The sequence below is a fragment of the Leptopilina heterotoma genome, unplaced genomic scaffold, assembly GCF_015476425.1.
Source record: "Leptopilina heterotoma isolate Lh14 unplaced genomic scaffold, ASM1547642v1 Lhet_180, whole genome shotgun sequence".
NCBI classification, from domain to species: Eukaryota; Metazoa; Arthropoda; class Insecta; order Hymenoptera; family Figitidae; genus Leptopilina; species Leptopilina heterotoma.
In genome coordinates, this window is record NW_025110897.1 from 1,122,977 (window position 1) to 1,146,870 (window position 23,894).

Below are 23,894 nucleotides of genomic sequence, written 5' to 3' on the forward strand. Positions count from 1 at the left end.
TTGTCAGAATTAGAAAAAATTGAAGAGTTTGTATTAGAATTCGTGATAATTTCATAGTTTATGAGACAAACAAGAAAGATACGAAAATTTAGAATTTCCTTATGAATTCTAAAAATTTAATTTTTTCCGTATTTTCAATTAAATTAAAAAGTATAGTATAGTATTATTACTTTTAATATTTAATTAAAAATCCCTTACTTTTTTCTGAATTCCCTGTGTCAGAATATATGATTATTATAGTGATAATAAACTATAGTCCAATTTATATTTTATTTTTATGAAAAAAAAATGTAAATAAAAAATGTTGACATTCTATTATTTTTAAAATTGTTATTTTTATTTTAAAAAGTGATGAAGAAGTTAGCTAGTAATGCAAACTATCGAAAGTTTATAACTAATTTTAACATTTTATGTCTAGAATCACCGACAACGACTCCAATAATTCACAACGATAATCCATGCATTCCATCTCCCTGTGGTTCATACTCTCAATGTCGAAATATCGATGGATTCCCTGCTTGCTCTTGTATGCCGAATTACATAGGAAAACCACCAAATTGCCGACCTGAATGTATTATAAATGAAGAATGTTCCGGAAATCTCGCTTGTCAAAATGAGCAATGCATTGATCCTTGTCCGGGATCTTGTGGCATCAACACCTTCTGCAATGTCATAAAACACAATCCTCTTTGTAATTGTAATTCCGGATTCACTGGGAATCCTTTCACTGAATGCACTCCTATTATAGAAGGTAAGCGAAATATAACATCAATAGAATTACTAATAGTTGAAAATAGAAATGAACCGCTGGCGACCAAGAGGGTTTCGCAAGGTTTTCGTTGGTCCCTCGAGTAGCGGGGCCAACGAAAGTCACGCGTTATCCGTTTTGGCCGCTGGCGGTTCAATTACTATAGTAAAATTAATAGGCAACGCTAAAATACGTTTGTAATTTTAGTTCCAAGTACAACGGAACAACCAAGAACACCTTGCAGTCCATCGCCTTGCGGCGCGAACGCAGTTTGTAATGAACGAAACGGAGCCGGATCGTGTACCTGCATGCCTGAATATTTCGGCGATCCTTACACAGGTTGCAGGCCGGAATGTGTCACCAATTCGAATTGCGATCGTAGCAAGGCTTGCGTGAACAACAAGTGTATCGATCCTTGTCTCAATGCTTGCGGAGAGAGTGCTTTTTGCCGTGTTACGAAACACGCGCCATCCTGCTCTTGTCTTCCAGGCTATACTGGAAATGCATTGAGTGGCTGCGTATTGATAGAAATAGAGGTTCCGAAAACACCAGCGGATCCATGTGAGGCTTTGCCTTGCGGACCATTCAGCAACTGTCGAACACTCAACGGTCATGCGGTCTGTTCATGTCAATCCGGATACATTGGTGCACCACCTGGATGTCGACCTGAATGCACAGGCAGTTCTGAGTGCTCTCAAAACAAAGCTTGCATTAATAACAAATGTGCCGATCCCTGTCCAGGATCTTGTGGCCAAAATACAAAGTGCTTAGTCGTCGGTCACAATCCAATTTGTAGTTGTGCGAACGGATATACAGGCAATCCCTTCATCAAGTGCGAGAAGGAAGCTGTCACTCCCAGTCCTCCATCACCGAGAGAAAGTCCTTGTACATCTAATATTTGTGGACCAAACTCTCAGTGTCGGGAAATTAACGGACAAGCCGCGTGTTCGTGTTTGAAGAACTTTATCGGCAGACCACCAAATTGCCGACCTGAGTGTTCGGATAATTCGGAATGTGCCCCGTCGTCTGCCTGCATAAATCAAAAATGCAAAAACCCCTGTCCAGGTGCTTGTGGAGAGATGGCCAGATGTTCGGTTCTTAACCACTTACCGGTTTGTTCCTGTCCAGAGGGTTACGAAGGCGAAGCGACCATTCGATGCTCAATTCCTTTACCTCCTTGTGAGTTAATTCTTATATTCTTAATACAGGGCTCGGATTGTGCGACTGTTTCGACTTTTTTCGACTTTTCTAAGGAAATGTCACTTTTTTCGAATTCTTTGTGAAAAAATTCGACTAATCGACTTTTTCGAAATGTTTTTTTTTGTAAAATGCGACTATTTGGCTTTTTTCACATCTTTCAATTACTCTACTTAAATGTTAAATAGCAGAAATTTTTTTTCTTAAACAATATTGTTCACAAAATCATTCTTCTCTTTATTATTTTATTATTTATTATTATTTATTATTTATTTTATTATTTATTTATTATTTATTTTATTATTTTTCTCTTTATTATTCTCTTTATTATTTATAAAAATAATTGACATTTTTAAAGAGAATGTTTAAAAAAATGTTAAAAATACCTAATTAAAATTTTGCTTTGAATTTTATTAAATTTTATTAAATTGTATTCCGGATTGTTTGAAATTAAAGTATGTGTTGTCAAGAAATGTGATTTTTTTACCATTTTTACAATTTCGTGTTTCTTTTTTACGACTTTTTCGGAGATTTTATGCGACTTTTCGTGACTTTTGTTGTGAATTTTTGCGACTAAGGCGCCTTTTTTTGAGTCTTAAAGACGATCCGAGCCCTGTTAATACTATCATTTTAATATTTTTTAATTCAATTACATTTTTTGAGCGATAAGAGTTAAATCCTTCCATAGTTTAATTGATATTAATAGAATAAATCAATTACATTTTTTATATTTCCATTTTCAGCAACGGAACGTCCGAACCCTTGTGTACCGAATCCTTGCGGACCAAACGCCCTTTGCCGGGAAAGAAGTAGAGCTGGAGCATGTGTATGTCCTCCAGATTTTATTGGCGATCCTTACGATCAGCAAAGAGGTTGTCATCGTGAATGTGAAATAAGTAACGACTGTCCGACAAACTTGGCATGTGTTGGTTTCAAGTGCATTGATCCTTGTCCTGGCGCCTGTGGAACTTTATCTTTATGCAACGTTCGAGATCACGCTCCCTTATGTTCCTGTCCACCTGGTTACATTGGAGATCCAACTTATGCCTGCGAGCAAGAGAGAAGTAAGTTTTCTTTACATTTTGTCACTGTCTGGTTGGTAAGTTCTGTTGCTTTCTATAAATCCGAGAATATTCCTTAACTAATATCTCCATTACCGTTACAGCTGTAATTCCAAGCAATCCATGCTCACCATCACCATGCGGTCCGAACAGTAAATGTCGAGAAATCAATGAACAACCTGTTTGCACGTGTCTACCAAACTACATCGGTTCACCGCCAAAATGCAAACCTGAATGTCTCGCCAGTGGAGAATGTCCAGTTCATCTCGCCTGTGTAAACAAAAAATGCGCCGATCCATGTCCCAACACTTGTGGCTTAAGAGCAAACTGCGATACGAAAAATCATATTCCAATTTGCACTTGTCCTGGGGGATTGACGGGAGATCCATTTAAATTCTGCTTCCCGGTTGAAGAAGTTCTAACAACGGAGAAACCACCTTCATGCACTCCATCGCCATGTGGTCCAAATTCTCAGTGTCAAGTTATTTCTGGAATCCCTGCATGTTCATGTCTGCCAAATTACATTGGCATACCTCCAAAGTGTCGACCTGAATGCGTTATAAGTTCGGAATGTCCTAGTCAATTGGCTTGCATCAATGAAAAGTGCAAAGATCCTTGTGCTGGTTCTTGCGGCATCAATGCTCAGTGCCATGTTTTAAATCATATTCCCGTTTGTAATTGCATGGAAGACTACACTGGAGATCCGTTCAAATCCTGTTCACCAATTCCAGCGAGTAAGTAGTTCAATTTTATTTGCAAACAATAATTGCTACACACTTTGAAAAAAAATTAGTCAATAAATAATGAACTTTTGAATTATAATAGCTTTATATTGTTTCTATTTCTGAGGATTCTTTTTATTAATGGTTTTTCAGTAAAGTGTAACAATTGTAAAAAGAAAAGTCTTGAAGAAGATTAATTACTAAACAACGTGAATATTTGTTTCTTTCTTTCAGCTACACCAGTAGTTAAAGACTTTAATCCCTGCAATCCTTCACCTTGCGGTGCGAATGCCATTTGCCGAAATGGAGAATGTACATGTGAACCGGAATATTCAGGAAATCCTTACGAGAGTTGCCGTCCAGAGTGCACAATCAGCACGGAATGTCCTCGCGACAAAGCATGTTTGAAATTCAAGTGCAAGGATCCGTGCCCTGGAGTCTGTGGACAATTTGCTCGCTGCGATGTCATCAACCATATTCCTGTTTGTCTGTGTCCTAACGATTATATTGGAGATCCTTTCGTAAGCTGTCGTCCAAAGCCCAAAGGTTGGTTTCTATTTTTTCGATTGTTCTAAATTGTCTGAAATTGGTAGTAAACTTTTATTCAATTAAGCTAAAAGTACCAAAACATGTTTACCAAATATATGCATTAATATTGTTTCAGAACCAATCAGAACGGATCCATGCTCACCATCGCCATGCGGTCCGAACAGTGACTGTCGCAATATTGCCAACAACCCAGTTTGCTCTTGCCTTCAAGGCTATTTAGGAACGCCACCATCTTGCCGACCTGAATGTATAGTAAGTCCGGAATGTCCACCCACGAGAGCCTGTGTAAACAAAAAGTGTACAGATCCCTGTTTGGGAGCTTGTGGAATCAACGCCCGATGTGAAGTGATAAACCATTCGCCAATTTGCGGTTGTCTTCCTGGACAATCTGGAGATCCCTTCAGAAGTTGTCAGAAAATTGAAGGTACTATTTCTTTAATCAGACCTCGAACTAAGTCCGAAAATCCCGTAAAGGTCCGTAAAATTACCTGAAATCCGTAAAAGTCAGTTTTTCTGAAAAAAGGTCCGTAAAGTCCGTAATTTGATAAAAAAAAAAGATCGTAAAATAATTGGCATCTAATAGATGTCACTATTTGCTGATAAAATCGAAATCTTTCTTCGTAATTAAAATTCTCAATCAGCGAAAAATTCTAACATTAACTAGATCGTAAATTGTACGATATAATTTGGAAAATTTTAGAGAAATTATAAATTATTGCAGAAATTCAATTATTTTCAAAAGTAATCAAATTCTTCGCAGAAATTCAATTATGTTCCAAAATTTTTTCAAATTCGCTTTAAAGTTTCAATTATCTTTAGAAATAATTAAATTCTTCTCCGAAATTCAATCATTTTCAACAAAATTTTAATAAAATTCTTGCCAAAATTTCAATTCTTTGAAAAAATTTTCTTCAATTCAATTATTTTCAATATCTTATATTTCAATAAAATTATCAAAAAAAAAAATTCAATTATTTAAAAAAAATTTTATAAAATTCTACCCAAATCTTTAATTATTTTCATAAAATAATAAAAATTTCACAGGAATTCAATAATTTACAAATTTTTTATAAATTCCTTCGCAGTCATTCAATTATTCTCATAAATAATAAAATTCATTGCAGAATTTCAATTATTTTTAATACAATTTTAATCAAATTTCTTGAAAAATGTAATTATTCTTAAAAATTTTATTAAAATTCGTCAAAAAAATTCAATTATTTAAAAATTTAATTAAAAGAAAGGAATTTATCATTTGGTATTAATTATATTTTTCGGAGATTGTTAACTTCTTCCATACTTAAAAATTTATTGATAAAATTCTTTATAAGAATTCACTTTTAAGAAACATGCAATTATTCAATAAATTGTTTCATTTTTGTATTTAAATAATTGAATTCTCGTTAATTGTATTTTCTAATAAGAAATTCATTAAAAAATGATGTTGAGTTAAAATTTTAGATAATAATAATTGATTATTAAAAGCATTACAATGTGAATTTTTTTTAGAAATAATTTAATTTTGAAATTAAGTTTTTTAATAAAGTTTAATTAAATTTTTTTTATGTTAGTTTAAATTAAAAAATGTTATATTTTCAAAAATTCAGTTAAAATCCTTCAAAACAATTCAATTATTTTCAAGAGTTTTCATAAGAATTCAATTGTTTTCAACAATTTTGATAAAAAATTCTTCGAAACAATTCAATTATTTTTATGAATTGTAAAATTCTTGTCAAGAATCCAATTATTTTCATAAATAATAAAATGTTTCGGAGAAATTCAATTATTTTCAATAAAATTTTAATAACATTTCTAGAAAAAAATTCAATTATATATTTTAAAATATTCAGTAAAAATTACTTTTAAAAAACTTCTTTATTTCCAATACAATTTTTAATTTTAATTTTCTTGAAAGAGTTCAGTTATTTAAAAAACAATTTAAATAATTGAATCTCGGCGAAAATTTTTTTTTATTTCTACAAATAATTAAATTTTTGCAAAATTTAAAAAAATAAGTGAATTTTTGTTAAGAATTTTATTAAAATTATATTTAAAATAATTAAATTCCTGTGAAAAATTTACTATTTATTGACATTTTTGAATATTCTTTCGATGAATTTAAAAAAAAATGTTGAAAAATAATTTAATTTTCCCTGGAATTCAATTAAAATTGTATTTAAAATAATTGAATTCCAGCGAAAATTTCAGTATATTTTTAAAAATAATTTGATTCTTGAATTGTATTTTATTAAAAGCTTTTTTAAATAATTGAACTCCTGTGAAAAATTCAATTATTAAAATTAAAATTCAATTATTTTTTTAAAATAATTGACTTTTCTCAGAGAATTTTTACAAGATTTAAAAAAAAAATTGAAATTTTCGAAGAAATTAATTAAAATTGTATTAAAAGTAAGTGATAAATCCTGATACCTAAGAATTCTATTATTTTTATAAAAATAATTGAATTTTTTAAGAAGATTTTTATTATTTATAAATTGACTAAATAATTTTATTACAATTATTAAAAATAATTGAATTTTATGAAGAATTCAATTATTTTCAAATTTTTTTATAAATATTTTACTAGAATTCAATGATTTTCAGTAGATTAATTTTAAAATGTTAAACACTTAAATAGAAAAATTATTTAAAAAGTTAGGAAACAAAAACGCAAATAGCAATTAACTTGAAACTGCGAACAGATTATCGAAATACGATTATTAATATAGAAGAAGATAATGGATTTAAAGAAGAATTTTAGTTAAAAATTCTTGAAAATAATAATTGAATTAATAATGATTTTATCACTCCATCATGTTTTATAGTTATGAAAAATTTAATTTATAGTTTTAAGTAAAATTTTTTTTTTTTTGAGTCGGACTGGTTATATTTTTCTCAATTGGTCTGTAAATGGTCCGTAATTTTTCATTTTTAGTTCGTAAATTCCATATTTTTAAATACTTTAACTGGCTCGAGTTCTGCTTTAATTCAAAACTTGTTGTACTACATATAAGAATACAAGAAATAAGAGTAAGGTTTGATTGATTGTCTAATTATTTTTCCAGAAATACCAGCGATAAAATCAGATCCCTGCAACCCATCACCGTGTGGGCCAAATTCACACTGTCGAAATGTCAACAATAATCCAGATTGTTCTTGTCTTCCATCGTACATTGGAACTCCACCAAACTGCAGACCGGAGTGTGTCATAAACCCCGATTGTCCATCAACAAGATCTTGCATTAATTCAAAGTGTCTGGACCCTTGTCCCGGATCCTGTGGAGAGAATGCCGAATGCAGAGTTATCAACAATGCTGTCAGCTGCTCATGCTCTCCTGGCTTCACCGGAAATCCGTTCGTTCAGTGCATACGACAAACGATAGACCTCAATCCTTGCGAACCATCGCCATGTGGAACCAATGCCGTGTGTCAAAGACGCGACAATGTCGGTGCTTGTATTTGCATTGAAGACTATCACGGCAATCCATACGAAGGTTGTCAACCAGAGTGCATCCTCAGTGCTGATTGTCCAACAAATAAAGCTTGCATTCGCAACAAGTGTGCAGATCCTTGTCTTGGAATTTGCGGAACTGATGCTCTTTGCTCGGTTGTTAATCACATTCCAACGTGCACTTGCTTACCGGGCTTCAGTGGAGATCCATTCATCACATGTTCGCGGCAAACAGAATGTATGACTCAAACATATTCTTTAGATGGAAAAATACTTCTATTAGTAATGTTTTCTTTGAGTAATTTCGTAACTAATTGATACACTAATTATTTTAGATCCTCCGGATGTGACGCCTTGTGCTCCTTCTCCTTGCGGACCGAACAGTGTTTGTCGAGCGATTAACGGACAAGCGGTGTGTTCCTGCGAAGACACTTACATCGGTCCTCCACCGAACTGCCGTCCAGAATGTGTCGTCAATTCAGAATGTCCTCAGAATCGAGCTTGCTACAAATACAAGTGCGCAGATCCTTGTCCCGGAACTTGTGGTCTTGGAGCCCATTGCCGAGTTATCAATCATAATCCACTTTGCAGTTGTCCTCCGGATATGACGGGAGATCCGTTCATAAGATGTTATCTTGAAAACCGTAAGTTTTCGAAATTATTCCTTTTTGGGTTCTGTGGTCAAAGGGGCCGTTACGTTACGCAGTCTTTTACTGAAATTGAATGCTTTCAGGTGAAATACCTCCTTTGACAAATCTCACCTTAAATCCATGTGTGCCAAGTCCTTGTGGACTGTATTCGGAGTGTCGTCAAATTGGACAGCAAGCTGTTTGTTCTTGTCAACGTGATTACATAGGATCGCCTCCGAATTGTCGTCCGGAATGTTCTGTCAATACGGATTGCCCTTCAAATCAAGCCTGCATTTCTGAAAAATGCAGAGATCCTTGTAACGGATCTTGTGGACAGAATACTGACTGTCGTGTACAAAATCACATTCCCACGTGCCTTTGCCAAACCGACTACACTGGAGATCCCTTCAATCTCTGTACGCCCATCATAAATGGTAAGTCCTTTACACTAATATGGTGATAACAATCTTGATAACAATCATCAAATTGTTACCGAAAATTTTATTAAACATATAATACTATATATATATGTTTAATATTATTTACAATATGTTTCAAGTAAGTAGTGAGTAGGGAATGTAAAATCTTTTGTTTATTTTTGCAGAACCACCACCACCTCTAAATCCATGTAGTCCATCGCCTTGTGGAGCAAATGCTGATTGTAATAACGGAATTTGCACCTGTTTGCCTAATTACTTTGGCGATCCATACACGAACTGCAGACCAGAGTGCACACTTAATTCCGATTGTCCTCGAACAAAATCGTGTATTAATCAGAGATGTGTGGACCCATGCGTAAACACTTGTGGATCTGGTGCTGAATGCGATGTTGTCAATCACATTCCCACGTGCAGTTGTTCTTCAGGAACAACGGGAAATCCATTCACTGGTTGTAGGAAAATTGCTCCACCAGGTAAACATTTTTCTTTACAATCGAAATTTTTATTAAATAGTTACATTGGCATGGACTGGAGGATTCAAATAAAAATGTTTAATCTATTTTCAGACTTTGCACTCGATAATTAATTTTGAAAAAGTAGCAAAAAGTAACTTTCTTGTAATGAATATTGTTATTTAAAAACATAATTGAAATTTTTTTGAAGAATTATTTATGTAAATAATTGAATTCCTGGGAAGAATTTTATTAAAATCTTAAAGAATAATTGAATTATTTCAAAAAATTTTATATGAAAACATTGTTTTAAATAACTGATTTTTTCAAGGAATTAAAATTAAATTTTTAAGGATAATTACATTTTCTGAGCAATTCCTGAAAAATTTTATTATAAATAATTAAAAATCCTGTAATGAATTTTATTATTCTATGAAAATAATTGAATAGTAGCTAAGAATTTCATTAAAATTTTCAAAAATAATTGAATTTCTGTGACGAATTTTATTAGTTTTGATAATAATTGAATTTTTGCGAACGCTTTTATTAGAATTTTTTAAAATAATTGAATTTCAAGGAAAAAATTTATTACTTTTAAAAATAATTGAATTCTTGTGATGAATATTGTTACTTATGAAAAAAATTGAATTTTGCAAATAATTTTATTAAACTATTATTTATGTACCTAAATAATTGAATTCTTGGGAAGAATTCTATTAAAATCTAAAAGAATAATTAAATTATTTCAAAAAATTTAATTAAAACTGTATTTTAAATAATTGATTTCATTCGAACAATTTTATTAAAATATATTTGAAAATAATTGAATTCATGAGAAAAATTTAAATTTTTTTGTAAATAATTAAATTCTACCAAAGAATTTTAAAAAAATATTGTTTTCAAATAATTGATTTTTTTGAGGAATTGAAATCAAATTTTTAAGAGAAATTAATTTTTTGAGCAATTATTGAAAAATTGTGTTAAAAATAATTGAAATCCTCCCATGAATTTTATTATTTCTCAAAATAATTGAATAGTTGCTAAGAATTTCAATAAAAATTTCAAAAATAATTGCATTTAAATATTTAGTAAATTCTTCCACAATTATTTAATAATCGAAAAATTAATTTATTAAATAATTGCATTTCTTAGAAGATTTTTATTATTTTTGAAAATAATTGAATTATTTCGATTAATTGATTTAAAACGGTATTAAAAATAATTGAAATTCTTTGATGAGTTTTATAATTTATGATAATTGAATTCTTGCTTAGAATTATATCAAAATTTTTTTTAAAAAATTGAATTTTCATGAAAAATGTTATTATTAGTGAAAGTATAAATTATTGTGAACAATTGTATAAAAATTTTATTAAATAATTTTTTTTTGAAATTTTTATAAAAATGCTATTCTAAATTAATTGAATTCGATTATGTACGAAAATAATTGAATTTTGGATGAATTTTATCAATTTTTTTAAAATTAATTGAATTCTTTTGCGAAATTTGATGAAAATACTAGATATTGAAAATAATTGAATTTCGAGTATTTTTTGAAAATAATTTAATCGTTTTAAAGAATATGATTATAATTTTTGAGATCATACAATGCAACTAATTTTCAAAACTATTATAAATTATTAATTGTCCATATTTCGAATTGCTTTTTCTAGAATTTATGAATCCATGTACGCCATCACCTTGTGGTCCGAACAGCAATTGCATTGTAGTTAGCGAACATCCGGTTTGTTCTTGCCTAGCCAACTTTATCGGTAGTCCACCAAATTGCAGACCCGAGTGTGTTTCCAGCGCTGTTTGTCCACTAACGCAAGCTTGCCTAGCGAACAAATGTCAAGATCCTTGCCCTGGCACTTGTGGTCAAAATTCAAAATGCATGACTGTTCAACACAATCCGATTTGTTCGTGTACTAATGGCTTCACTGGCGATCCATTCATCAGATGTTATCCGGATGAGAGTAAGTAAACTTTTTTGTATTATATTCCTTCTCCTTTTTTTTATTTTTTTAATTGATTTATAGTATAAAAAAATTTAGTGATTTCATCCAGTAATTAAAATTGTATTATTTTCAAAAAGAAAAGAACTCTTCAAATTTAAACATGTCCTGATTTATATTCTTAAAAAAATTTTGATGATTTTGGAAAAACAATTGATTTCGGTACCGATGTTGGTGCGGAAACGTTGTGCCAGTCACGTTTCTAAAATAAATCTGTTTTGATTATTGAGCACAATGAATTATATTAATTATCCAGTGTAATTCTGATTTCTAATTTTCTTTTTGAAAATAATACAATTTATAATGTATTTTTGTCTTTTTGAAATATTTATTTCTACGAAGAAAATTGCTTCTGTTTAGAAATTTCTGTGCCAAGTGAACCATGCAAACCATCGCCTTGCGGACCGAATGCCGAGTGCCATGTTCGTGGAGAAAGACCAGCATGTTCCTGTTTGCCGAATTACATCGGACTTCCACCAAACTGCCGACCCGAGTGCACAATTAATCCAGAGTGTCCATCGAATCTTGCCTGCATTCAGTTAAAGTGTAGTGATCCGTGTGTGGGACGTTGCGGCTCCAACTCTCAATGTTACGTCGTCAATCACAATGCAGTCTGCACGTGCAATGAAGGTTTCAGCGGCGATCCTTATAACAGCTGCCAACCTTCCATCAAGGGTAAGTGCTTGTTATTTCTAGAAATTTTGCATGATTTTAATTCTTTTCATTGCATGCCATTCAGGTAAGTTCTGTTCTGACTTGAGAACTTTAATCAAAATGAATTGTTAATCACATTTTTCTACTACGAATTGATTACTATGTCATTCTTTAAAGAAAACTTGAAAATATACTCCGAGATTCATTCGAAGTTTGATCCGGCATCAGATTTTCAAAATTTAAAATGGCGGATACAAGATGGCTGACGACAAAATTAAAAATTGATCGGATTGACTTGAAACAAAATTAATTGAATAGATGAACTTCAAAAGGTTTTAATATAAAATTTTGTAAAATTTAAATTTTTCAATGAATTAATTAAATAATAAAAATTTCACAGCAATTGTATTATTTACAATTTTTTTTTAAATTTCTTCTCAATAATTCAATTATTTTTATAAATAATGAAATCTTTACAGAGAATCAATTAAATGTATTTTCATAAATAATAAAATTCATTAATTAGGAATTCAATTATTTTCATAAATAATAAAATTCTTTGTATAGGTTTTCAATTATTTTCATAAATAATAAAACTCATCGCAGAATTTCAATTATTTTTAATACAATTTTAATGGGATTTCTCGAAAAATGTAATTGTTCTTAAAAATTTGATTCAAATTCATCAAAAAAATGCAATTATTGTAAAAAGCCTTTCTATAAATTAATTATTAGAATTTAAGTATTATTGTCAATACATTTTTAATTAAATTATTTTTAAAAAATTAATTTCAATAATTTATCAAAATTCAATTATTTTCAATATCTACAATTGGAATAAAATTTTACAAATGAATTCAATTATTTTAAAAGAAATCTTATTAAAATTCGTCTCAAAAATTCAATTATTTTCAAAAAAAATAAAATTCTTCGTAGAAATTCAATTGATTGCAAAAAAATTTTTTAAAATTCTTATCAAAATTTCAATTATCTTTATAAATAATAAAATTAATCCTGGAAATTTAATTATTTTCAAAAGTTCTGATAAAAATCTCTGCGAAATTCAATTATCTTTAAAAGTAAGAAAATTCTTCGCAGAAATTCAATAATTTTCAAAATTTTTTTTAAAATTCTCGTCAAAATTTTAACTATTTTTATAAATATCAATATTCTTCTGCAAAATCCAATTACTTTTAAAATTTTTTTTTAAAATCTGTTTATAATTTCAATTATCTTTATAAATATTAAATTATTTCTCCAAAATTCAATTATTTTCAAAAATTTTAATAAAATTCTTGGCAAAATTTCAATTATTTTCAAAAACTTTTCTTAATTCAATTAAATTTTTTTATAGACATTCCATTATTTTTAGCAGACGTACAATTTTAATCTAATTTCTCGAAAAATGAAATTATTTTCTAAAATTTTATTAAAATTCGACAAAAGAATTTTAATTAGTACCTTTTTAAAAATTTGTTGATAAAATTCTTTATTAGAGCTCAATTTTAAAAAATATTCAATTCTTCAACAAATTATTTATTTTTGTATTTAAATAATTGAATTCTTCTAGAATTTTCTAAAAAAATTGATTTAATTGTGTTTGCTTTACTATTCTTTTATTTTGAAAATTTTGAAAGCAATCGAATTTTATGATCGAAGAATTTATAAAAATTTTAGGCAAAAATTGAATTTTTTTGAAGAATTTTATAGAAATATTTGAAAATAATTAAATTCTTTCGAGATATTCAATTAAAGTTGATTCGAAAATAATTGAATTTCTGCAAAGAATTTTATTAAAATTAAGCATATATTCAAAACAATTGTATTCATCAGAAGAATTTTATTATTTTTTGAAAATAATTGAATTTTTTTCAATTTTTGTGATTATATTTAAAAATTTTCATTGAAAGTAATTTAATTATCGTACAGAATTTTTTTAAAAATATTTTGAGAATAATTGAATTATTTTTTGAGAATTTTATATTTTAAATTCTTGTTATGAAATTGAATTTTATGGAAATGTTTGAAAATAATTAGATTCTTTCGTTTAATTTTATTTAAATTGAATTAAAAATAATTTAATTCCTGCAAAGAATTTTAGTATTTAAATTTAAAATAGTTGAATTGGTTCGAAGAATTTATTAAAATTTTAGGAAATAATTGAATTTTATGGAAATATTTGAGAATATTTGAATTCTGACAAGGAATTTAATTAAAATTGTTTTGAAAATAATTGAAATCCTGCAAAGAATTTCACTAAGTATTTTTATTTATAAAAATGATAGAATTCTTGCGAATAATTTTACGATTTATAAAAATAATTGAATTGTTTCGAAGAATGTTATTATTTATATAAAAATAATTGAATTCTTCCGAAGAATGTTATTATTTATATAAAAATAATTGAATTCTTCCAAAGAATTATATTAAAATGTTTGAAAATATAAACTCAATAATAATTAATTTTGTACTTAAGAAGTAAATTTAAAAAATTTTGATTTTGAAATTATTTTAAAATTTATATTTGAAAATAAAGAATTTTGTAATTTGCATAACAGTAGGAATAAACTGAAGATCGAGTATCATTTGTTATTTAGAAAATAATTCTCCAAGTAAAGAAATTTCAAGCCAATCCAATTACTTTTTATTTTTTTTTCTCCGCCATATTGGATCCGCCATATTGGATTTTTTAAATTTGTCATCGGTTTCGTAGTCAGTTGCCCCGAAAATACTGGTGGCAGTACTTTTTTTGCCTCTGTAGAGGTCACTTACGGATTAGAAGCAATTATTATATTGAAAAATGGAGCGAATTAAAAAAAGATTTTAGATTTCTATCACTTTTCGTGAAAATTCAAGAGATATACTAAATGACAGGTGATCAATTCGGAAAGGAAAATTTTACAGTGAAAACAACATCAAGAGTCAACGCAACAATTTATGTCCTTGCTTTTGTTTATTTTAAAACTGCGAATTGATTAGTATGTAAGAAGAGATGACTTTATTTCTGCATAAGATATTTTCTGCTTGTGACCAAAATGCGAAGAATGAAGGTCAACTTGTAATTTCCTATGATTGAAATACTGTCCCCTTTCTAGCAGAAATCTACCCTCCTGAGATGTTGACCCCCTGTTCACCATCCCCCTGTGGTCCCAATACCGTTTGCAAAGATCAAAATGGAGTAGGTTCCTGTTCGTGTGTACCTGATTATATTGGAGACCCGTACGAAGGATGTCGCCCCGAATGTACAGTCGATTCAAACTGTATGTCAAACCTCGCCTGTATGCGATCAAAATGCCAAAATCCCTGTCCCGGAACGTGCGGTCAAGATGCCCAATGCCAGGTTGTTAATCACTTGCCCAGGTGTTCATGTATCCCTGGATTTACAGGAGACCCATACCGTAATTGCATTGCCCCGCCACCAACTCGTAAGTCATCAAAAGATTAATAAAGCTCGCGCACTATTAATATATTGACTGAGCCAACCACGCATAACAAACATTTCCCACCAGCATTATGAAATAAGTAGAACTTGAGCACATTAACAAATTACTACTATACCCGCTCCTGCTTTGAATATGGAAGTCTGGTGCAAAATTCCTATTTTGAAAAACAATAACATCGTCACATTTGCATACAGCTTCGATTCCTCCTGATGGAGGATTAATTATTAAATTTACTATAACAAACCAATTGACAAAATCATCGTTCACATTAATTTTTATTAACTCCTTAGAAAGATATCATGTAACTAAAGGAGTGCAAAAATTTCGAAAAGTTGAATCAAACTCAAAACTTTTTTTATGTATAGAATAATTGTTATTATCGATTTTTGGAAGATAGGTGAATAGAACACGTTTACTTATATAACGACGATGTTTTGGAGGTACGGTTCGTTACCATCATCAGGACGCTTTATTAAAACCTAAATCAATTCAAAAACATACGGAAATGTGACTTTTTTCGACTTTTTTGTAAAAAAATGCGACTAATCGACTTTTTCGAGATGTTTTTCTTAGTAAAATGCGACTAATTGACTTTTTTCACATCTTTCAATTACTTTTCGACTAAAATTTTAAATAGCAGAAATTTTTTTTGTAAACAATATTGTTCACAAAATCATTCTTCTTTTTGCAAAGCTTTGGAGAAAAAAACATAACATATTCCTGTTTCTTAATATTTTTGAAGGAAATTCTCAATTTTCATAAGGAAATAATTTACATTTATTTACAAATTTCTTTCAAATTTTTCGAAAACATCAATAACTTCTATTTTAAATAAATATTTAATTATTATTTTTCCATAGGAATTAAAATTTTTCAAAAGATTCAAATTCAAGCCTATTTGAAATTAAACAACTTATAAAAAATTGTTATAAAACATGAAGAAATCGATCACTCCGAGTCTTCGACTCGGAGCAATCGATGTCTTCATGTTTTATTACAATTAAAGATGACCGAGTGATAAAATCATTATTTTATTCAATAAGATTTAATAAAAAAAAATTTTTTTTGATTTAATTTAATTTAATTTTAATTTTTATTTTTAATTCATTTCTTATGAAAATAATTGAAATATTGCAAAGAAATTTATAAAAAATTAGTAAGTAATTGAATTCCTGTGAAATTTTCATTATTTTATAAAAATAATTAAATGCTTGCGTACAATCTTATTGAAATTTTTGCAAATAATTGAATTTCAGAGAAGAATTTTATTATTTATAAAGGTAATTAAAATTTTAAACAGTTTTTTAAAAAAAATTTTAAAGTAAATTGAATAATTAAATTTCCAGGATGAACTTTATTATTTATAAAGATAATTGAAATTTTGACACGAATTTTATTGAAATTTTTGCAAACAATTGAATTTCAGAGAAGAATTTCATTAATTATAAAGATAATTGAAATTTTGAACAGATTTTAAAAACAAATTTTAAAAGTAATTGAATTTTGCAGAAGAATATTAATATTTTTATAAAAATAATTGAAATTTTGAGGAGAATTAAAAAAATTTTTTGAAAATAATTGAATTTCTGCGAAGAATTTTCTTGCTTTTAAAGATAATTGAATTTTGCAAAGAATTTTATCAGAACTTTTGAAAATAATTAAATTTTCAGGAGGAATTTTATTATTTATAAAGATAATTGAAATTTTGATAAGAATTTTATTAAAATTTTCGCAAATAATTGAATTTTAGAGAAGAATTTTATTATTTATAAAGATTTTGACGAGAATTTAAAAATAATTTTTGAAAATAATTGAATTTCAAAGAAGAATTTTATTATTTATAAAGATAATTGAAATTATAAACAGATTTTTAAAAGAAATTTCAAAGTAATTGAATTTTGCAGAAGAATATTGATATTTTTAAAGATAATTGAAATTTTGACGAGAATTTAAAAAAATTTTGTTTAAGATAATTGAATTTTGCAGTAAATTTTATCAAATGTTTTGAAAATAATTAAATTTCCTGGATGAATTTTATTATTTATAATGATAATTGAAATTTTGAACCGTTTTTTAAAAAAATTTTATTAATAAGTAATTGAATTTTGCAGAAGAATATTGATTTTTTTAAAGATAATTGAAATTTTGACGAGAATTTAAAAAGAATTTTTAAAAATAATTGAATTTCTGCGAAGAATTTTCTTACATTTGAAAATAATTTCGAATTTTTGCAAAGAATTTTATCAGAACTTTTTAAAATAATTAAATTTCCAGGATGAATTTTATTATTTATGAAAATAATTAAAATTTTGACGAGAAATTTAAAGCAATTTTTGAAAATATTTGAAGTTCTGAAAAGAATTTTATTACTTTTGAAAATAATTGAATTTCTAGGATGACTTTTATATTATTTATAAAGATAATTGAAATTTTGAAAAGAATTTTATTAAAATTTTTTCGAATAACTGAATTTTGGTGAAGAATTTTATTATTTATAAAAATAATTGACATTTTTGAAGAGAATTTTTTAAAAAATGTTAAAAATACCTAATTAAAATTTTGCTAAGAATTTCATTAAAATTGTATTCCGGATTGTTTGAAATTAAAGTATGTGTTGTCGAGAAATGTGATTTTTTCACAATTTTGACAATTTCGTGTTTCTTTTTTGTCGTTTTTCTAAAATTTCATGCGACTTTTTCACGACTTTTTTGGAGATTTTTTGCGACTTTTCGTGACTTTTGTTGTGAATTTTCGCGACTAAAGTGACTTTTTTTGAGTCTTAAAGACGATCCGAGCCCTGTGTTATGAAAATTGTCACCGCTGTACTCAGTTTGACTATAATAACTTACAATAGTCATGATTTTCAATTTTACTTTTTTACAATTTTACTTCGATTTTATTTATTTAATTTTTTATTCCTTTGACGACATGTTAGTATAACCACTTTTAATCAGGTAGATATTGTTTAAAATTTATTTTTATAATTTTATTATTAAGAAATTTTCTATTAATTACAGTTTACTGCTTATGTTTTTGAATTGTAAAGATTTTAATAAAGTGTCCTGATGATAGTGACAAACCGTACCTCCAAAAGCGTTGTCGTTATATAAGGAAAGGTGTTTTATTCACCTATCTTTCAAAAATCGATATTAACAATTATTATTCTAACTAACGTGACGAATTGACGATTCCCGATGACAAGGACCTTACGCGTAAAAAATTATAAGTTATATTTATAAATGATTTTACTAAATAAAAGATTCCTTTTTAAGTACCTAAAGTGAAAAACAATATTTATTAATTATTTCAGTATAAAAAATAGTTAATAAAAATTGTTTTTCCCTTTAGAAATTTAAAACTCAATCTTAGATGAAGTAAAAACTTTCCTAAACACAACATATAATTCTTTGTCGCGTAAGATCCGTTTCATCAAAAGGAGTCATATAATATGCATTTAAGAATTTAGAAATATTGAGCTTTTTAAGAAACTCTTTTCGATTCCAACTTGACTTTTAAACTTGAACTGATCTATCATTAATCATGTGAAAGTTAAAACACTAGAAGTTAGAAATAAACTTCTCAAATTTCGAGTTTTTTGTACAACTCCAGAATTAACCCTTTAATTTTGCATACAATTTTAACAATTGTGTGTTCATCATTATTTCATTTTTATTCATCGAGCAAAATAATTATTTCGCCAATTATTCAACTCTTAATTTAATAATAAATTAGCATTTTTATTTTCAATAATAGTTAAATAGAAAATATTTTAAGTTTTATTTTAAAAATTTTAAGTTAAATCATTTTCAATATATATTTTTATGACTTAAGATATAATTAAATGTTCTAGTCAGATTACAGTAAATTAAACGTATTTGTTAAAGTATCAAAGTTATAAAATTCTAGTCTAGTTCAGCTTTATTTTATACATAATATCTTCATTTAATTATATTTATTTATTTAATAACAGAATTTTTAATTAAAATTTTTTTGGTAATTACTATATTTATTTGATTATTTTAGTCGTATTTGTCTAAGTACCAAAAATTATATAGATTTCAAGTTCAGTTAGGTTAGCTTTATTTTACTTAACATTTACATTTAAATACAATTATTTATTTTTGACGAAACTAAAATTTTTATTAGTACCTGAACCAATCATATCTATATTCTCGTCAAAATCAATTAAATTCTATCATCTATTTATTACAGAATTTCTCACATAAATAATAATTATTTTTCAAATATATTTGTTTTGAAATAGTCGTTATATAGTTGAAATATTTATTTGTTAGAATTCAGTACATTTTTTCGTATATAATATGCATCAGTTTCATTTAATTTAATTTTATTAACACAAATTTTAATACGTTAATACATGCTTAAAAATCAAATTAGGAAATTAGTCAAATTTTTGTTCGCATTAATTAATGGCTTTTGATAAGTAGCATCAACATTTATGCTTTTGGTTTAACTTGAATACTAATGTTTATTTGTTACTTTTACATTTTTACATGTTTTAAAGTTTACTTGAAATTGTTTTACATTTTTTTTTAATGATATGACAATTTATCGTTGTTAATTAATCGAATTAATTTCATTTGTCATATTTTATCATCATAAAATATTTTACATTCTGACACAATGTTTATTCAAGCTTTTAATGTTGCAATCACGTAATAATTTTAAGGGCCAGTTCCACAATTGTTTTGACCAGAGTTCAAGTCGTTGAACTCGATCTAATTACATTACTAAACCAAGTTCATCGACTTAAACTTCGGTTAAAAAAAGTTGTGGAACCGTCCCTTAAAGTGTTATTTTAACTGGCGTTAAAATCACATTTAACGACCTTCAGCCAAAGGAATGCAGACCTTCAAAAATTTAATTAATAGCATTAAAGAAATTCAAATTTTATTATTAATAGTATTTTTTAGAAAAATTTTCTAAAAATATCATTTTTTAATAAGTGAATTTTAAACCAACAAAATTTATTTTTTGGTTTTAATTTTTGTTCTTGAAAATTGATATTTGTGTTCTTCTAGAAAATACTACTACTCAGTGAACACGAAAAAACTGTTCCATAACTGTTGCAGATTTGTTCCATATCTTTGTCATCCTAAAGTTGTAGCATCCTCTGTTTGGATGCTACAACTTTAGGATGACAAAAATATGGAACAAATCTGTAACCATTATGGAACAGTTTTTTGGTGTTCACTGGGTAGGTACTAATAATATTTTAATTATTTAAATGTTAATTATTTTGCAGAAGTTAGCATTCTCTTGGATGAACCATAAAACGCAGATTTTAAAAAAATACTTAATTAATTTACTTCATAAAAGCAACTAGCATTTAATACATTAATTGCAGCTATTGAAAACGATGATCCTTGTGAACCTACACCATGCGGACCAAATAGTCAATGCCGAGTTGTTAATAAACAGGCAGTATGCAGCTGCCTTCCTACCTATTTAGGAAGCCCACCTGGATGTCGTCCCGAATGTGTTATCAGCTCTGAATGCGCCACAAACAGAGCTTGTATTAATCAAAAATGTGCAGACCCATGTATTGGTCTTTGCGGTTTAAACACAGTTTGCCGAGTTGTAAACCATAGTCCTATTTGTGCCTGTAATCCAGATAACACAGGAGACCCCTTCACCAGATGTTTCCCTATACCAAGTAAGATTATTCTTTTAAATTGCGAGCCTACCAAATATTCACTTCATAATGTTGTACAATATCAACGTTGTCAGTCTAAAGCGAAAAAAGTACTTCTTACCTAGCACACTAAATGATTAAGCAAAAATAGTACCACGAGAAATAAAAAATCACTTTGCTATCACTATGCCATCATTCATCATCATCATTGACCATGTCATCATGCTTGAGAAATTCCGGTAGCAAAAAAGTGCTTACTGTGAATTTCATTTATTAAGTTATGTTTTAGTAATAAGTTGTAAATTTTACAGAGCCCGTGATAGACCCAACACAAACATTAAACCCATGCCTACCTTCTCCATGTGGATTAAACGCCGCATGTCAAAATAATGGAGGTATTCCTTCCTGTTCTTGTTTGCCCGACTACATTGGAAGCCCACCTAACTGCAGATCAGAGTGCACCATAAACTCTGATTGCCCAAGTGACAGAGCTTGTATTTTGCAAAAATGCAGAGACCCGTGTTTAGGTTCCTGTGGCGTTGGTGCCATTTGTAATATTAATAACCACATCCCGGCCTGTACATGTCCTGAAGGTAACACTGGAAATCCATTTAGCGACTGCCAACCTCTACCAACAGAGCCACGTAAGATTTGTCACAAAATATTGCACATTAATTTAGCCCTTAATTGACACCAATTATTTTAAGCCCCCAAGTTACAATGACAAATATTTTACCGATAAAATCTTTACCATTGATGCCCTAGTAAAAAAAGTCTATTGAATGTCTGCAAACCTTTTACGGATCTTCAATGGATTTTCGCCTCTCTAGCAAGTCCGCAGAAAATAACAGTTTTATATATTTTTTGAACCACCAGACTTTCTGCAGACAAGAATCCGCTGAAGGTCCACGAAAAGTTTGCAGACACTCTGTGAACTTTTTTACTTTGGGTATTCACAAAATTAATTTTAACAAAAACTATAAAGATTACACAATTGAACCCCTTGATGCAAGAACCAGATTTAATTTCAATGGTCTATGTCTGGTTATTGCATCAAGGGGTTGAATTATATAGATGAATATTGATCACAATGATAAATGACGAATGAATATTTCCAGTAGTCAATGAAATCACAACAGATCGTTGTAACCCATCCCCTTGCGGACCAAATTCCCAATGTGATAACGGAATTTGTACATGTTTACCCGACTATCAAGGAGACCCATACAGCATGTGCCGCCCAGAATGTATTCTAAATACAGATTGTGCTTCAAATCAAGCATGTATTCGAAACAAGTGTACCAATCCATGTCCTGGAATGTGCGCCCAAAATGCCCAATGTACGGTTTATAATCATATAGCAATATGCAACTGCCCAACGGGAATGACAGGAAATGCATTTGTCATGTGTTCAATATTGAGAGGTGTGTAACTAAAAAAGATATTTTGATAACTTTTTATTTTTCACTTATTAATGGAAATTAAATTATTTTTTCTCCATAATAAGGGATCACCCATAAACTACGTAGTACTTCAAAGTGGGGTCGAGCCATTTTCTAACCAGGAAAAAAACCGGAGCTTATAGGGGGTAAAAGTTTCCAAACATTGAGGCTACGTAGTTTATGGACGTTTCCTAAGTAATAAATGAAAATTCCATGATGGAAGATGGGATTGAAAATAGTTAAGATAACTCTGACTAATATGAAATTTTTTAGAACCTATTTCAACAAATCCATGTAATCCAACACCGTGTGGACCAAACAGTCAATGTAAAGTCGTAAATGAGCAACCAGTTTGCTCGTGCGTGCCAACTTTCCAAGGAATTCCACCTACATGTAGACCTGAATGTACCATTAGTTCTGATTGTACCCGCGATCTCGCTTGCAGCAATCAAAGATGTATAAATCCTTGTTCCGGATCTTGCGGAATTAGAACTCAGTGTCAAGTGATCTCCCACAATCCAATTTGTAGTTGCCTACCAGGAAACACCGGCGATCCGTTTGTCCAATGTTACCCTATGCGTAAGACTTTTGTTTTAGATTACGAAAATCTTCTTTTAACCTTAACATAATATCGGGTGCAACAAAATTCCTCAAAATCAATTTTCCAACATTAATAGAAAGCTATATTTGACTGAATTGACGCTTTTAAGTATTTTTATGGTTACACTTGATTGACTTGATAGACGCAAACTTAATTTCCATTTGACCGAATTTTTCAATTATAAAATATACATTTTGTTATTTTACATGAGTAAATTTACGCTTAATGACAGTGAACTGAATTTCAATTCAGACTAAAAGCAACATAATCAAGTTATTGAAATTAAGTTCGGTTAAACCAAACTTAATTTCAATAACTTGATTATGTTGCTTTTAGTCGAATGGGAATTCAGATTTAAATAATGTCCACACGCTTCTTTCTCTTTTCTTTACTTATTCTACATATTATTCTATAGCTGATAATCCACCTGAAGATAATGGAGATCCATGTTCTCCATCACCTTGCGGTCAAAACTCACAATGCAGAGTTGCAAATAATGCGCCATCGTGCTCCTGCCTACCAGAATTTTTAGGCACACCTCCAAATTGCAGACCTGAGTGTATTAGTAATAGTGAATGTCCCAATCAGCAAGCTTGCGTTAACAGAAAATGCATTAACCCTTGTACTCAGTCTTGCGGTGCAAATACAGAGTGTCGTGTTGTGAGTCATACACCAATGTGCATCTGCAGTCCTGGATTTACTGGTGATCCATTTACACAGTGTATTCTTGAACAACGTAAGACAATTTTTTATCAATAGAGTTTCTTTTTCAAATTCGATAATTTGGGTTGTTCTCTTGTCCCTACAAATAGTTTATTTGTTTGGATATTGGAG

The 23,894-nt window shown here is 29.0% G+C and overlaps 1 protein-coding gene across 3 annotated transcripts in view; it reads left to right on the forward strand.

Annotated features, from left to right (window-relative positions):
* The window catches only part of LOC122500033, a 289,403-nt gene that overhangs the window by 192,934 nt on the left and 72,575 nt on the right, over window positions 1-23,894 (forward strand). For all 3 annotated transcript variants that reach the window (XM_043608729.1, XM_043608731.1, XM_043608730.1), the window contains 18 exons: window positions 419-751; window positions 956-1,927; window positions 2,689-3,009; window positions 3,111-3,740; window positions 3,963-4,274; window positions 4,393-4,701; window positions 7,343-7,966; window positions 8,064-8,372; window positions 8,462-8,791; window positions 8,962-9,270; window positions 10,923-11,225; window positions 11,625-11,939; window positions 15,017-15,343; window positions 20,730-21,038; window positions 21,329-21,661; window positions 22,136-22,441; window positions 22,733-23,038; window positions 23,476-23,796. In XM_043608729.1, coding sequence (XP_043464664.1) covers window positions 419-751; window positions 956-1,927; window positions 2,689-3,009; window positions 3,111-3,740; window positions 3,963-4,274; window positions 4,393-4,701; window positions 7,343-7,966; window positions 8,064-8,372; window positions 8,462-8,791; window positions 8,962-9,270; window positions 10,923-11,225; window positions 11,625-11,939; window positions 15,017-15,343; window positions 20,730-21,038; window positions 21,329-21,661; window positions 22,136-22,441; window positions 22,733-23,038; window positions 23,476-23,796 — 6,969 coding nt within the window. The remainder of the gene's footprint in view (window positions 1-418; window positions 752-955; window positions 1,928-2,688; window positions 3,010-3,110; window positions 3,741-3,962; window positions 4,275-4,392; window positions 4,702-7,342; window positions 7,967-8,063; window positions 8,373-8,461; window positions 8,792-8,961; window positions 9,271-10,922; window positions 11,226-11,624; window positions 11,940-15,016; window positions 15,344-20,729; window positions 21,039-21,328; window positions 21,662-22,135; window positions 22,442-22,732; window positions 23,039-23,475; window positions 23,797-23,894) is intronic.